Raw genomic sequence first — 15,669 nt, 5'->3', positions numbered from 1 at the left:
AAATTTCCAAACATATTGGCTGTGTGCACTTTATAGAGTTGTGTAAAATTAGCAGTTACAAGGACACCACCTGGATCATTAGATATTAAATATTATAAAAATAAACACATTTCTAAGAAAGATGTGTAATCTATTTTTCCTATACTTTGAAAGTTTTTCTCAAACTGAAGGGGAAAAAAAGCCTGCCATCTCCAAAACAATAATGCCTCCAAAAACTAAAATTATCTGTTTAAAGAAAAAACGTATTTTGCCTAGAACATTTAAACAAGCAGAAAACATGCATATTTTTCATCACAAAAAAAAAAAAAATCCATAATCTGGGTTTGCCTTAGGGATCTGGATTTCTGTACTACTACATGTCTATTTGATTTGAGTCAACAGTCCCAATGTGTCAATGTTATGTCAATTCAAAATCATGTCTTATTATTATTTTATAGGCAAACATAAGACTAAAAGACATAGCAGATAAAGCATGCAAAGAATTGACATCTGTACACTTGGTCTGTGTGAAAAATTTATAGTAGGGGAAGCTGGAAATCAGAATTTCCTAGCAATTAGTGCATGCTGTTGGGAACTCAGAAATTTGGTTTTAGTCTTCGAACTGACACAACTTGGCCCCATTGAGTCATAAACAAAATTCCCACTGACATACAGGGTCGGAGAATTGGACAATAACTTCATATTCTGTGGAAATAACTCACAGGCACATTCTGACACTCTGAAACACATTCAATGTGCCCTTTAAAACGTTTGCTGAAGTCAGATACAGAGTTTAAATTTCAAGGAGCTCTGGCTACGTAAAAGGTTGTCTACCACCACAAAGCTCATGTCAGATTATGATCTGGGGAATGCTGCTACATTACAAAAAAAAAAAGTAATCATACTCAGCACTGACAATGAGTGATGGAACCTGGCCCTTCATTTATATGCCTTAATTTCTACAAAAATGGGGACAATAATTCTTACCTAGTTCATGATGAGTGAGGATTAAATAACAGACATTTATACAGTGCTTTGCAAATGAACATTATACAAGTCCTAAGTATTATGATATCAACCAAAATGTCACTACATCTATATGACCCTACAAAGCAAAAAACTTTAAGTATAATTTTTTTCACATATTTCCAAGTCAATAAGAATGAACCATGGAGTCAAATGGCTATTTTGGTACACATGAATGAAGTACTTTAACTTATTTGACAGTTTAAAAAAAAAAAACCAAAATCTATTTTTTTCCATTATAAAGGGGCCCATTTAAGGCATGAAGCCTTTTTTATAGTCTTGCTTATAAATGTCATTATTCATTTGGCATTCATTCAAGGTTTTTTTCAAATACCAGACAAATCTTCTGAGAAAGATTCTTTAGCAATCCACATATGCTAAATGAAGGTTTCCTCCAAGGAAATTCTGCTCAGTGGCTGCCGTTTTGATGATCTTTGAAATCTCACACTTCTCAAATCAAAGATTACACAAAGATCAGGCTGGGTGATGGTGGACTGTAAATGATGCTTGGCACGCCTGAGAATCTCAAACAATTGCGATACTTTTAAACTTTAATAAGCACCTCAGGACCATGATTATGTTATCTTCAACCTCCAACCTACTTAAGAAAACAATTAAAAAACAGAAACAAAACAAACAAACAAAAAGAGACCACATATTAACAGAGATGGAGAAGATACTTTGGTCCAAGTCTCAACTTGTGTGGGACACTGGAGCTCCACATGGTGAATGGAGCCACAGTGACTTACAGTTAGAGATAACTACAGTCCAATACATGGTAGGCCAGGTAGGATGCCTCATTTCTTCCCAATGATGTAAAGAAGACAAGAAGAGGAGTTCACCTGTGTGTATCATCCAAAACAAGGCAAAGCTTTTACACCCCTACTAATGTAATTCTCCCAATCAAGAAAGCAAAGTAGAACCAGTTTTGGCAACAACCCCTACACAGTGCATCTTTTCTTTTTTCTTTCATGCTAAATGAAATGCGAGAGCAGCATGAGTTACTTTGGTAGATTCCCAGAAACACCGTGCCCCTCTCCCCCAGCTGAGCTGTGGAACCTTCTTCAAAGCAGACTACATTGATAAATCTTTCCACCTTCTTCCCTTCTGTGGTAGAGAGCAAGACTGTCCTTGAGACATCCATTGAAAGCACTCAGAAAAAAGTAAGAATATTTCATTCTGGAAAGATGTATGATACACTACCAGCCTTGTTTCATCTTAGCAGGAAATTGTATTCATGTTGCCACTGTGTTTTGAATACCATAAAGAAATAAAATTTCTGAGAGAAATCTACAGGTATTTTTTTGCTGTGTTTGCTAATAGAACAGCAAAGGCAGAAAGTCATTCCTACGCCTACAAGGTGGATGCATACTATATGTGTATCCTGTAACACTTTGAGATCAGTAGCATTTCTCAGCATCTCATTTGTCTGAGAAAATTCACATCCCGACCCTACAACTTCAACAAGTTCACTCTATGGAATTAGTTGAGAGTAAAAAATCACTCCTCTCTGAAAGTCCAGTGCAGGACTGCAAAATAATCATGTAAGCCTCTCTCAAATTCTCAAAAGAGGATTTGAGAGGCTAACAATTAGATTAGAGGTACACATAACAAGCAGACCCCATTCAGTTGATAGCACTATGCCTTTGGTCTTCAACACCATGTATTTAATCCTCCTTCGGTGGCTGTGGGTGTCCAGTACAACGGGTTACTTACTTTATCCTAATCCATCTCTGTGCTGACGTTTATTTTTTTTTTCATATCTGCATTTTTAGAAGTGCTAGAACCAAATATTTCTCATTTCTAGCCAGAATGTCATACATCATCATGAATAATGTTTTACTTTCCAGACAATATTTTGTTTCAATAAGAAATTGTTAATTGCCTGAGATTTGGTCTGTATTTTTCAGCAACAAGTTATGCTACCTTGATATTTTGGCCTTGCTTTAAAAAGGTAATAGACTTTCACAGAGAAGTAAAAAAGGCAGGCAAATTTTATCAGCCCCAGCAAATCCAAGACATTAACTACTTCTCACATAATAAATAGAGAGGAAATGGCACAATTTCGACATTTCAGAATTGTGTTTGCTAGAAAATATCAAAATTTGAAGGAGAAAAAAAAAAAAAAAAAAAGAAAAAGAAAAGTGTCTAAAAATTATCCTAAGCATGAATTTTTGTCCTACGGTAATATTTGAAATTGATAAATACCAGCAAAAGCCAAAACTAGTAATGGGTTGTTAAACGAGACATAAAAAGCAGGCCTAATAATGGTGCTATTCAGAGGATAACCTTCCATCAACACAGACCTTGGTAGTGAAGGCAACAAATGAATATCTTGTTAGATGAAGACAAGACCACTATTTGTACCTTCCTCTCTCCTCCCCAGCAAAAAAATTTGAAAAACCCAAACCAAATTAGAAATAAATAACAGAAAAAAGTGAAACTGGGGAGGAGGGTCAGTAAACCTAGACACTTTGGTAATATAATTTAAAGGACTTCCCTGCTCTCCTTCCTTGCTGGATTCGCAGTAGTTACTTTACTTAAGCATTAGTTTAATACTTGGTGTCCAAATTACAGGCAAAAAATAAAATGGCCAAATATTGAACTTGTCTTCTTCTACAGAACACTCCTATGGGATGTTTTGAGGGGTTTTTTTAATTTGTTTGGGTTTGTTGTTGTTCTGATTTTTACTTAAAATCATGTGAAAGTGTCATACAGACTTTTCAGCTTGCTTCCCAGAAATATGGCACATTAAGTTGACTAGAAATCATAGTATCTACTTTTTCCTGTGATACATATAACTTTATCCATTCCTAGAAAACTCGGACTGTCATTTTGACAAGGAGCTGCAATGCACCAGTCTGAGCATAAAGGATTTAAGTTATGGATCTTGCAGAATTGGTTAATAACAGAAAAAGTACGGCTATTTTTTTAAATCTATAATATTTACAGTATTGCACTTTACTGCACTTAATTGCATTTCACTAATATTAATGCTGCATCAGTATTATGCCTTAAAACCATATGTCCATCTTTGCTGTATAATTCATTCTTTCTACATCCTGTAAAACAGTGAGATTCTGATTCAAAGATCTAGGCATTTGGGGTGGAAAAATGGAAAACTGACCTGTTTCTATGGCACAATACATCTCTTTGAGTTCAGGTAATTCTGGTAAAACAGGCGCATTTCTTATTGTTCTCATCTTTCAAGTTATCACTAACAATTTGTAAATTCTAGTTTCTCTTTTTTTCTCTTTTCAAAGGACATAGCCATTTGAGACACACACTTTTTTGTTATTGCTGCTCTTTTTTTTCTTTTTTTAGGAAAGAAAAGAAAGAAAATATCTGCCTTGCCTCAGATCTGAAATTCCACATTTAAATTCAAACCAGTTCTGCAGCAGCAGCAGCTCCTCAGTGATGGAAGAGATTCATGGCAGTGAAATAATACTGTTGGCAACAAAGAAATGTCATCTTTAATGGAGACCAGCCCCAAGGATTTATTATTTATTATTATTACTATTTGTTTTGTTTAGTTTTGTTCTAATATATTTCTGATCTTCAAAACGTGTTTAGTTTGACACATGCACAAGGTAGCAAAACTGACAGCAGCAGATGACGTTATGCCGGTGCGATCACTTTTGCCAGGGTCAAAAATCCAAAGTGTCCCCAATGTTCACAGATTAACATAATTTAGAGATGGTTTCCTTTTTTTTTTTTTTTTAATCTTTTTTTATGATTTTTTTTAACTCTCTTTTCTCTCTCCTCCCACCTACTTTGTCCTCCGAGGAGTCTCTGCGTGGCGGGTGCGCGTTTGCTGCTCTCGTGTTGTGTCCGCGGCCGGCGGCGGGAGGAGAGGAGCGTCCCCCCCGCGCCCCGCGGCACCTCCGAGTCCCTGCGCCCGAGCAAAGCGCCGCTCGCACACCTCGGGAAGGGGAAAGAAATAAAAAAAAAAAATAAAAAATAAAAAAACCAAAACAAAAAGAAAACAAAAATATATATAATAAAATTAAAAAAGAGAGATAAGGCGGCAGGGCGGCCGGAGCGCTCTGTGCTCGCCCTGCAGCCAGGGAGGAGGAGGATGAGGAGGAGCGGGGGGGCAGAGCGGCGGTCCGTGCGGGTCACAGCCCGCCCGCCGCGGGCACCCGGGCCGGGGTGTGATGGGCAGCTCGGGGAAAGCGTGTCAGAGCCCCAGGGCCTCGGCGTGCTTCCGGGCCTTCAGCCGCAGGTCGGCGATGCTGGAGTTCTTGCTGTTGCTCTTGGCGGCGGCGGCCACCACGGCGGCGGCGGAGGCGGACTCGGCCAGGGAGGCGATGGGCAGCCCGAAGGGCGGCGGCGGGAACATCAGGTAGGGCGCGTGGGCCGCCAGGTGCGGGTGCAGGTGCGGGTGCGCGTGGGCCACGCCCTCCAGCTGCAGCTGCGCCTGGACCTGGCGGCGGGACAGGGACAGGGACAGAGTCAGCCGCGGGCCCGCGGAGAGGGGACACAGCCCCCAGCCCGCCCCGGAGCCCGGCGGGTAAAAAAAACAACTTAGAGCGGAGTTCCCCCGGAGTCAGGGCGGCAAACCCCCGCCACTTGCTCACCCAGGAGCACAGAGACAAGCTTAACCCTCCTCCTGGCGGCTTCAAATAAATAAATAAGTAAATAAATAAATAAATCCCAACGCATGGGCGCCAACAAGTGCTAAATAGCTAATTTTTTTTCTTTTTTTTTTTTTCTTTTTCAGTGATGTTTATTTATACATTGCTAAAAAATTCTTTGGCCATGGGTCCCTTTTATACCCGGCTAGTGTTTGCTTTGGAGCTTTCTAGACCTATACAAACACATCGGGTTGACTGAGAGATTTCAGCTTCGGGTAGGTTCGGGGAGGAATGGGGGAGAGTTTATTTATGTATTTAATTATTTTGGTCCAAATATGTCTTTTAAAAATCAATACAATTAATCTGTCAGCTCCACGTGCCTCCGAGACGGAGAAGGTGGTGGAGGGTCCCTTTGGGCTGGAAAAAAATCAATTCCCCGATTAATTGACCAAAAAAAAAAAAAAAAAAAAAAAAAAAAAAAAACCGAGGGAGGGAGAGTTACCGGCTAGAAGCGGGAGAAGCGGGAACAGAATTTTATCACCCTCGTCCCAGTTTTCCCCAGTGGCCTTCCCCGGGTGGCCGGGCCTCGCTGGGGGATGATGGAGCCGGGCCCGCAGTGGCGTCGGTGCCCGCGCTCCGTCACCGCCCTGTCCTGGCCGACCATCAGGGTGGCATTTGGGAGCGGGCTCCCCACCGCCGGGGGGGCCGCATCCATGGGAAAAGGACAGGTCTCAACAGCCCGCCCGGGAATGAGGAGGTGAACTACAGCGCAAGGGTCTGCAGAGTTTTCCCCCTGAGGATTTTTCCGCCGTCGGGTGGACAGGCCTCCTCCCGCAGCTCTCTCCGGCGCCAGGAGGAGACCAAACCCCCCGGGCTGCTGGGGACAGGGGCGCAGGGGCGGGCAGGCCTGTGCGGGCACTCCCGGGCCCATCCCGCCCGGGAAGGCGAGGCAGCCCCGGGAGGCCGGGCCGGTCTGTCCCTGTGCCGGCCCATCGCGGGGCGGGGGAGGGCCCGGAGCCCCCCGGCGCCTCCCGGGGCTGCGGGACCCCCCGCTCGGTCCCGAGAAGCGCTGAGCTCCCCAAAGCCGGGCGGGGGCTCCTTCACGGAGTTTTACAGCCTGTTTTTAATACGTGCCAACTTCTATATAAATGGCACTTGTAAACGTGTCCGGCTTCCTCCCGTGCAAACGAATGGGGGTCGGAGCTTACTGAGAGAAATGAAATAAAACCGGAGCTAACTACCTGTTGGAAAGGCATCCTCAGGGCTCCCATATTCACATAGGGGGCTACTCTGCAGGCGTCTAAATGGCTGGCGGTTCCCAGGATCACACCTGCGGGGACAGACAGGCCCGGGTGAGTGGCGAAGGCGTCCTGGGCTCCGAGGCCGCCGTTCCCCGGCCGCCCCGCACCCCTGACCCACCTTTGTGCATCTGGTTTTCCTGCTTTCGGCACTTTGCTCTCCTGTTCTGGAACCAGACCTGTGGAAAAAAAGCAAACAAAAACAAAACAACGACAAAAAAAATGGAGGATGCCTAGGCAGCTGCTAAGGGAGCATTATCTCAGGAGGCAGGGATGGAGGGCTGAGGCGAGTGGCTGCACAGCTTTGCTGAGGTCTCCCCTCGGGAGCAGCCGAGGGGACAAGCTCGAGCCCAGGCGGGGTGAGCCCCTCACTGTGCTGCTCTGGGGCTGGTCGTGGGGGAGGTCCTGTCCCTTGCTGTGGTCCCTCAGCTGAACCCAGGGAATGGGCAGCGCCTCGCAGCCGGAGACAACGGGGGCCTGTCGCTTAGCAGGAGTCTCGGAGGGCCCCCAGCCCCCTGGGCAGGCAGTGGCGGTCTGTCTGCCACCCGTCTGGAGCGACACTGTACAATAAGACCACCCGCAGGACGAGTGGGACCCTCGTACCCTTCCCAGTCATCTCAGGCAGCCCGGGAAGAGCCAGCGTGAGCCAAGCCGGGCTCCGCGTCTGGCCCCAGGAGACCGGACCTCCTGCCCTCTCCCGAGCTGGGCTTGGAATCGATGGGCTCTGACAAGATGCGAGACACTGAACTTTAGCGAAAGGGTTTGAATCATTCCCCGTTCCCTAAGTGTTAAAGAAAATAAAATCCGCTTCTGTAGACTTCTGGCCAGACAGGAGCAGCATCTTTTTCAGGCTGGGATGTAAAGAAGTGCTTATGCCCCTACCCGGGGAACGCCTGTAAATTGGATAACGCTTCCCCAATTCCAGCCGTTCTCGCTCAAACAGGCGCAGAACTTTGCAGTTGCCGTTGGGCTTCTCGTGCCTCTTTTCCAGGGGCATTTCAGACCTTCACTACTGTTCCCCTTCCGCCGTGCTCGGTTAACAGCTCTCCCCAAAACATTATCAGAAATGCGGGCCAAAATATTTTGTGGATCCTTATTTTTACACCAAAACCTACCGAATATGGACAAACATTGACTTTCGCCGCTGATAAAATCTTGTGGCTAAGTAAACACCTACAACCTTTGATGTTCTTGCACTTGCCAAGAGATCATACGGTTAATTAATACTAACTGCACTTCCTACATCAAATTTTCCCTTCAAGCTTTCTTCAATTGCCTTAATGATGGTCATTTACAACGGAGTAATTAGTGCAAAGAAAGGCTTCCGAAGGCATTAATTACCTTGGGTACCTCAGTGATTTTCTTAAGCAGGAATTGGCCTTCTCTGACTTAGCGCACCGTTTTCCCTGCCTGGGGTGTCTGTGGGGGCAGCGGGGGCTGCGGAGAGCCGCGGGTGCGGACAGACCGACCCACCGACGGGCGGACGGATGGACGGACAGACAGATAGATGGACCCACTCACCCACCAGTGCTGGTTCCTGTCCCTGACGGCTGTCGCCAGTGTAACTCTCTGTGCTAAGCGGGCATCGCTGCCCGCCCGGTGCCCTGCGCAGCGCGGCACAAGCCTACTCTTCCCAGCCAGCAATATGCAAATATTAACAACATGCGTCTCTTCTTCTTTTAACCGGTCAGGGATTTTTACATACATGTACATATGTATTTAAATATGAGCATGCCAAATATTATCGAGCTGTAGCGACAGTAATACGTTTTTTACTGTGGTAAATCCTTGCAGGAAATCTCCTTGTGTGTGTTCCCCACGACACCCCCCACCCCCACCCCAGCCCTGCCTTGCCAAAGCAGTGTAAATTGTCAGAAGAAATTTAAGCAGCGTTTAAACAACTTCTCTTGCAAATCAGAACATCTTTCAAACAGAAATTATATTTAAATCTGGAAAACGAAGTGCCCTTTCCCTTTAGCTACGAAAAAATAAGGTTATGAGGAATAAAAGTGATGAATTAGCCACTGCGTTAAGCGATAATAAATCAGGCTTGGTGTGATCCGCGATCAATTCCAATTAGTCATGAATATGCTAAGTAAAGCACAGTACACTGTTTTAGACAGTTATTTCTTCATTAAGGATCACTCAGTGATTTCTTTCACAAATGCTCTAATCTGATTTCCTTTTGATTTCCATTAGAGACAGTGAATAATGACATTTAATTTAGCCGTGCACCATAAACCCAAAGATATTTGTTGTAATTGAATTACTGCCTGCTCCTCACTATGGTCTCATAACTTTCAATTATAACCCTGACAGCTGGGTGATATGAGTTTCCAGTACAACACTAAAAATAAAAGGTTAATAAGGACTAGCTACCATAGGAACTTCAATTTATTTACAGCAAATTTCCACGCTAAATTGAAACTATATCCTTTAACAGCAAGGGACAAGAGGTTCAGATAAGAATTAGAGAACAATTCCGAAAGTATTAAGAAAAAAAAAAAAAAGCGGGGGGGGGGGGGGGGGGGGCGGGAGGGAACCCTAGCAACAAACCTTTCCCTTTTCTGCCTTTTTGGGTTTTTTCTGCTTCCACTTCTTGATGGATATTAACTCTCTGCTTATTTCCTAATTAATTGTCCATTTTTCCTCTTTTTCCTCTATATACTTATTTTACGCATAGAGTTTTTTTAATCCACACAAACCTCTTTTATAAAATGATTAAATACATTTTTTTAATCTCCTGATTCTCTTGGGGTTTGGGTGTTTTTTATTATTATTATTTTGTGTGTATGTGTGCTGTGTTAAGATCTGTAAGCACTTGAAGCACCAATTTTCCTGTAACTATGAACATCCTGTTAAGGTGCTCCTCAGTAATAAAGTACTTGAAAGAAAGAGTGCAGAATTCAATTACAAGTAATTTATTTTTATAGAAACAGTACATCAAGGCCTTGGAAAGATATTACAGAGCTCAAGTAAGAAGATCTGGGAAGATGACATAAGAGTTGATGTCCCCTTCAGCAAAAGTTTAATCTTTTCATTAATTTATATGGTGTGGTTAGATCAATCTTCCAGGAGAAAGTAGGCCAGCAGCACTCTGAACCCCTGCAATATTCCCTGCAAGCTGCCATTCCTAAGGCATATGCCCAGCACCATCCCTTGCCCTGCTCGGTTTGTACTGAGAGTTACAGGAGCTGAGGGGAGAATAAAACCTTAAAAGAAGGGAAGAATAAGGGGAAAAGAAAAAAAGAAAGAAAGAAAGAAAAAAAAAAAAAAAAAAAAAAAAAAAACGAGAGCAACTTAGGTACTACATTTATTTGAGGATTTGCCTCCAGGAGACAGTTGTTTAAAGCGAGGTAGTGGCTTGCTCAGACAAATGCTGGCTGAACAGTGTGCTGTCTGCTTGCTTTTCACGATTAAGGAGAGGCTCAAACCGACCCTTCTTCCCACTCCAGCTCGAGGCCTTATTTCTCCACTTCCCACTGTGGGAGTGGGGTCAAGGCATGGAGGCCTCCATTTATGCCCATGGAGCCATCCATAGCCATGCCTGTGTGCAGCCACCCGCAGATATACATACACAAGGACATCTCTGTATCTCTAGGGTGTGAAGGTGTTTTGTTCAGTGGAGGGGTTGCCTTGGTGACTTTTTCTTCCTGAGTTTTAGTTTGGTTTGTGTCTCTTAGACCAAGCACAGAATTTTAGTCCAAGAAGAGATTTCCTTCAAGCTTCTCCTGCTCTGGGCCTGCTCAGAGAGGCACAGGTCGATCTTTTTTTTTTCTAGGTAGATTTTTGTTAATGACTTCTATGTTGGGGTTTTTTGTTTGGCTGAGGGTTTTTGGTTTTGTTTTTAATATGACATCTGTTTTGTGGAAGCATTCCCTAGTTGGCTTTGGGGAAGAGGGAGTATTTTTCCTTTGCATCATACTGAAAATCGAATTTTAAAATAATCAATGTGGAGCCACCCAAACAGACAGCTCTGGTAGCCGCAGGACTACAGCAACTCGGATCTATTTTCAAGATTTCGAAGCCTAATTGGCATTTAGCTGTCTCTGAAGCAGGATGGGAGTGACGGGGGGAACCTCCACCAGATGGGGTGGCATGCATTCATACGCTTGCTGTGCGAATCAGAGCCGGCACCTTTCCCCCGGCTCTGCCTAATCCCGTCCCTCAGCACCCAAACTGTCTAGCCTTATTCAGCCGATTGTTTTCTCGCCTTTTTCTTTTTTATTTTCCCCATAATGGCCCCATAATAGAAAAAGCGGGAAGAAAGTAAGGATTAAGGGAGAGTAAATGGCACGTTTGCAAGGGGAAAAAAGAAATTTATAAAAAAAAATTAAAAGCAGTTGTTCAGTTATTATAGACTTGTCAACACTATCACTGCCCAACCACCCTACCCCACACACATACTAAAAAAAAAAAAAAAAAATTAAACCGCCTTCCTAGGAAACTATCTGCCAGACACGGGCAGGTATTCCCAGAGCAGAATAACTGTTTGGCAGGACAGGTAAGAGCAGACTTGCAAACAGCTTCCCCATCACACGTGCCACCTCTGCCTTCACCTCCCGTTCTGCATGAAGCGGGGCACTGTGCCTGGTTCCGCTGGCAGTTGGGAAGTGAGGGGAGCATGTTTTCAGGAACAGAGCTTTTCTCTTACCTGAACCCTAGCTTCAGACAGTCCCAGCCTCTGGCTTAGTTCCTCCCTCATGAAGGCATCCGGATAGTGAGTCTCATCAAAAAGTCTTTCCAGCTCGTTCAGCTGCTCTAGTGTGAAATTGGTTCTGCTTCTCCTTTGTTTAAGCTTGGTCTGTCCGTCTTCATCTTCTGACTTCACATCTTCCCTCTTCTCTTTGCATTCGTATATCCCTGCCAGGAGGGGGAAGAAGAAAACGACGCTGAGCCTCCCCTCGCACCTCTTCGAAATTCACTCACATAGCGGTCTCCCTCCTCCCCTCTTCGGCCCCAAACTCGGCATAACTTGCGGGGTGCAGCTGGATGGGGGGCAGGAGGTGCCCGGGCAGGCCCCGGAGGGGCTGAGCTCCTCTACAGCTCCGCGCCGGGCAGGGGAGCTCGCCCCAGGGCCCGAGGGAGGAAGGGAGCTGTGCTTCCTTGCCCGTCTGATGCCCTATCAGACAAACTATACAGATAAATGTCATTTTCTTTTATTTCCAGGGTTAGGAGGAAGCCGTTGGTACGGGCAGTTAGGGGAGAGGGTTGGTAGGAAAACCGCCGGCCCCCGATAGCTCCGGGCAGTGGGAAGAGGTGGGGGAAGGGGGTTTCTCCGGCGACGTTTTCTCCCAAAGAAGGTTATGCAAGGAGCTCCCTACCGCTGTCATGGTGAAGCCACGATGATGGTATCTGTCTCGTAAAAGAAACTTTCCCTGGGCATGAGACAGAGACCGCCCGTTTCTCTCCTCCTTTCCAAGCCTCTCTCCCCCAAAATACCTGTCAGCGGGTCAAAGCCCCGGGGGAGGCGGTCCCGCCCGGCCCTGAGCGGGACACGGGGCTCCAGGGCCATGGGCCACTCCCGGCCCCTTCGAAACAGCAGGAACCCTCCCAGCCTTCAGGAACTCCAACAGGGCTCGTGGAGAGCAGACCAGAGGCAGCCGCTGAGCATGCTTGTCCCCGGCACAGGGGAGGCTCTGGGGACAGCGGGGAAAAAACCTTCCCTTTTCCCTCTTGGGTAGGGAGATCGCTTTTGCTTTGGCCTATTTATTCCTACGTTTTTATTATTATTATTATTATTTCTCCCTTTTCCTTAATGCCGGAGGTCTAAGGCACTGTTCCTCTTTTAAATGCAGCTAAGGAAAAGAGGAGGATGCTGGAGCGAGGGACGCGGCTTTAGGCTGACCCGGTTCCCCGGGATGCCCTGCCTGCCTGGGGCGCCCGCCCGGCGCATCCAGCCCGGCCACGGCCGAGCCCCGGGACCAGCCTGCTCTCCCTGCCCCCTTTGTGGGGCCTCACCCTCTAGGTGCTGTGGATTTGGGGGGAGCAGCCCATGGGGATGATCCCGAATTAATTCCCTTTTCCCTCACCAAGTGCACAGGTATTATATACATATATACGTATGTATGCTCACACAGAGAAATGTGCGCATGAACATATATTAACCTATAGACTTAGGGGCATCTCCAAATGCAAATTATAAACTGCAAATCGTCAGTTAATTAAACGTAATAAAGCGTCTGGGCTTCAACGTAATAAACTGCATCTGGGTTTAAGTAAGGCCGAACCCAAGCCCAAGCATTCGTTTTCACTTCCAAAATGAAAAACTGTCCCTGGCCGGGATCGTTCCCCCGAGCTCCGGGCTGATATTGGCTTCATAAAACTTTGGGAAGGGTCTGGCCTCCGGATGGGGATATTCGCTGGTTGGGTTTAGTGGCGTTTTGTTCTTATTTCTCCTGCAAAGGGAATCCCTATGAAAAGAAGAGGGTGCTAACCCAGCAAATGCCCAGGGAAAATCAGGCGCGTTCAAAAGCTGTCTCTTTCCGATGCTACAGCATGTCCGTGATAGGTATAAAATATTAACTAGCATATCGGTGGGACTGAAATCACACGCCGGAATCAGTTGAAATTAGACTGAAACCTGGCATGAATTTAAACTGTCACAAGCATCTCAGCTCTTTCCAACTCCTCCCTTCCATCCCCACCCCCAGCCCCTCTCCGTAGGTTGGATTAGCTAAACATACAAGCCTGAATTTCGATTCACGGGGAAAAGGGAGAGTAGTAAAGGGTTTTTTTCGTTCCTTCTCGTTATATTTTTAATTCCTGAAGCACGCCCTGCTTTTATTTTTTTTTTTTAATCATCTCCTGCGCGAATGATTCCCTTAAACTGAACATTCTTGTGTTTCAGTCTCTCGATCAGAGAAGGAAAATAAGCAGAGCTGAGTGGTACCGGCTTGTGCAGAAATATGGGTACCCGAAAAAAGATTTTACCCCGTTCTTCTGTTTGGGGAGCAGGTAGAAAAGAGGAGGATATTGAATAAAAGTTTGGGCTATAAATTAAATCTCCTGGTGTTATATTAAACAAGATCAAACACTAGGAAACAGCTGAAAGGCTGGTTGTTGTTCCCCAACCTATTAACCGGTTTTTATTACCCCAATCTAGCCAGTAGCTCCCCAGGCAGGTCCACCTGTCTAACTTGCCTAGAGACACTTTCTCAACTTTCTAATCCCACCGTTCTTTTAATTCCCTCCTTCCCCTGTGAGCCTCTGCGGGATTTTTACTTGTCTTGCTCTAATATATATATATATATTTAAATTGTCGCGGTTGTGGTTGTTGTTGCCTAGAGAAGGGATGGCGTTTAGCCCCTCGGTGGGCCGGGTGCTGCCCTGGCCCATGAGGGGACTGCCAGGGCACCGAGGGAGCAGCGGGCCGGGCCGGGCCGGTGTCTCTGGCCGCAGCCGTGTTCAGCCTCACGGGCCCGGGCAGCTGCCCCCCAGCCCGGCTCCTGTCCCGCTGCTCGGCCCCGCCGGCCGGAGCCTCTGAGCGGGACAGGCTGACCGAGCCAAGGCTAAATGTCCAGACAGAGCCCTCTCCACATCCCGCTCTCTCCCAGAACAAGCTGCAGCATCCTGACGGCCCGGAAGCAGGAAGAGCAGGTCTCCTAAGGCATTAAAACTCCCCGGACAAGGTTTCCTCGTACAAAAATACACAGATAGACAAAAACGTCTGACGTGCTGCGCTGCCCCCTTCCCCCGGGCGAGAGAACGCCTAACGCCCCGGATCGATTTCGGATACGAACGGGGGCCGGCGGGGGGGCAGGACCGAAGTTGTGACTTGTTTTCCACGGCTCCGCTCACGTTATGCAGGCGGACGTGTTCCCAAGGCCGTGTTCCCGCCGCGCCGGGAGGGAGGGAGGGAAGGAGGGAGGCAAGGAGGTGACCGCGGCAGGGAAGCGGGTGCGGGAGGCGATCCCGCTCGCCCCGCCGGGGCCGGGACCGGGGGGACCGAGTGGCCCCCGCCGCGGAGAGCCAGGGGCGGCCGGGAGGGGAGCGGGGCTGCCGGCCAGAGGCGCGGGGCGGAGGGCTCCCAGCCCTGCTCTTACCTTCCGCTGTCCTGCCCGTGTTGAACTCCTTCAGTTTGTCCTTGTCGCTCTCTACGTGGTCTTTGAAAAGATGCACCGGGCAATGGTTGCCGCTCTCGGTCATGTCCTGCAGGTTAGAATCAGAGTTTCCAAGCTCCCTAGAGCGAGCCAACCCACTCTCCAAAACTTCCCTGTACGTGATCGTCTCCTTCTTGTTGCCGCTGCCACTGCCGCTGCTGCTCTCTTTGCTTTTCTGGTCAAAAGATTTGGATACAAAAGCCGTAAGTTCTTCCATGGCTGCCCGGTGATCTTATCCACAGAGATCCACTTGTTTTCAATCGGAGATGTGGCCGTCCTCCACACGCTGTTTTTGCACGTAGAAGATGGGCTGTATAGGGTTAGATCACTCCTGCTGTTATTTATGCCTTTCAATTTGAGATCACACTATTTATACATGGCTACCTCAGCCCAACCCCCAGCTCTCCCTGTCTCCAGCAATTACTGACTGCTCCATAGTCGCAGGCGGACTCCGAGCAGCTATCTCCCCCACCTCAGTCCAGCAATTGGCTTTCTTTTCATTTCATCACTCTTTGGCATCTTTGCACCTTGATTTAGGGAGGCAAAGAGGCAACAGCGAAAAAGCGGGGGGGAGAGGAAGAGAGAGAGAGAGAGAAGGAGAGTGAGAGGGAGAGAGAGAGGGAGAGAGAGAGGAATAAAAGGGAGGGAGGGGGAAAGAGGAAAACATGAAAATAGGTACCTACATTC

General features: G+C 46.8%; 1 protein-coding gene across 2 annotated transcripts; it reads right to left on the bottom strand.

Annotated features, from left to right (window-relative positions):
- Positions 1 to 4,705: 4,705 nt before the first annotated feature.
- SHOX (SHOX homeobox) lies at positions 4,706 to 15,199 on the bottom strand (the record flags this gene model as incomplete). Of its 2 annotated transcripts, none has more annotated exons than XM_083855778.1 (5): positions 4,706 to 5,431; positions 6,821 to 6,912; positions 7,002 to 7,059; positions 11,535 to 11,743; positions 14,926 to 15,199. In XM_083855778.1, 5 exons carry the CDS (start codon positions 15,197 to 15,199, stop codon positions 5,186 to 5,188), a joined length of 879 nt encoding a protein of 292 aa, XP_083711904.1. In that variant the 3' UTR covers positions 4,706 to 5,185. The 2 variants fall into 2 exon arrangements, with proteins under 2 accessions (XP_083711904.1, XP_083711905.1); XM_083855779.1 differs by having other exon boundaries at positions 6,824 to 6,912.
- Positions 15,200 to 15,669: the final 470 nt, after the last annotated feature.

This window comes from Zosterops lateralis (assembly GCF_965231275.1).
Source record: "Zosterops lateralis genome assembly, chromosome: 2".
Lineage (NCBI taxonomy): Eukaryota > Metazoa > Chordata > Aves > Passeriformes > Zosteropidae > Zosterops > Zosterops lateralis.
Note: the sequence above shows the minus strand (reverse complement) of the source record. Positions and strands in the feature narration are given on the sequence as shown.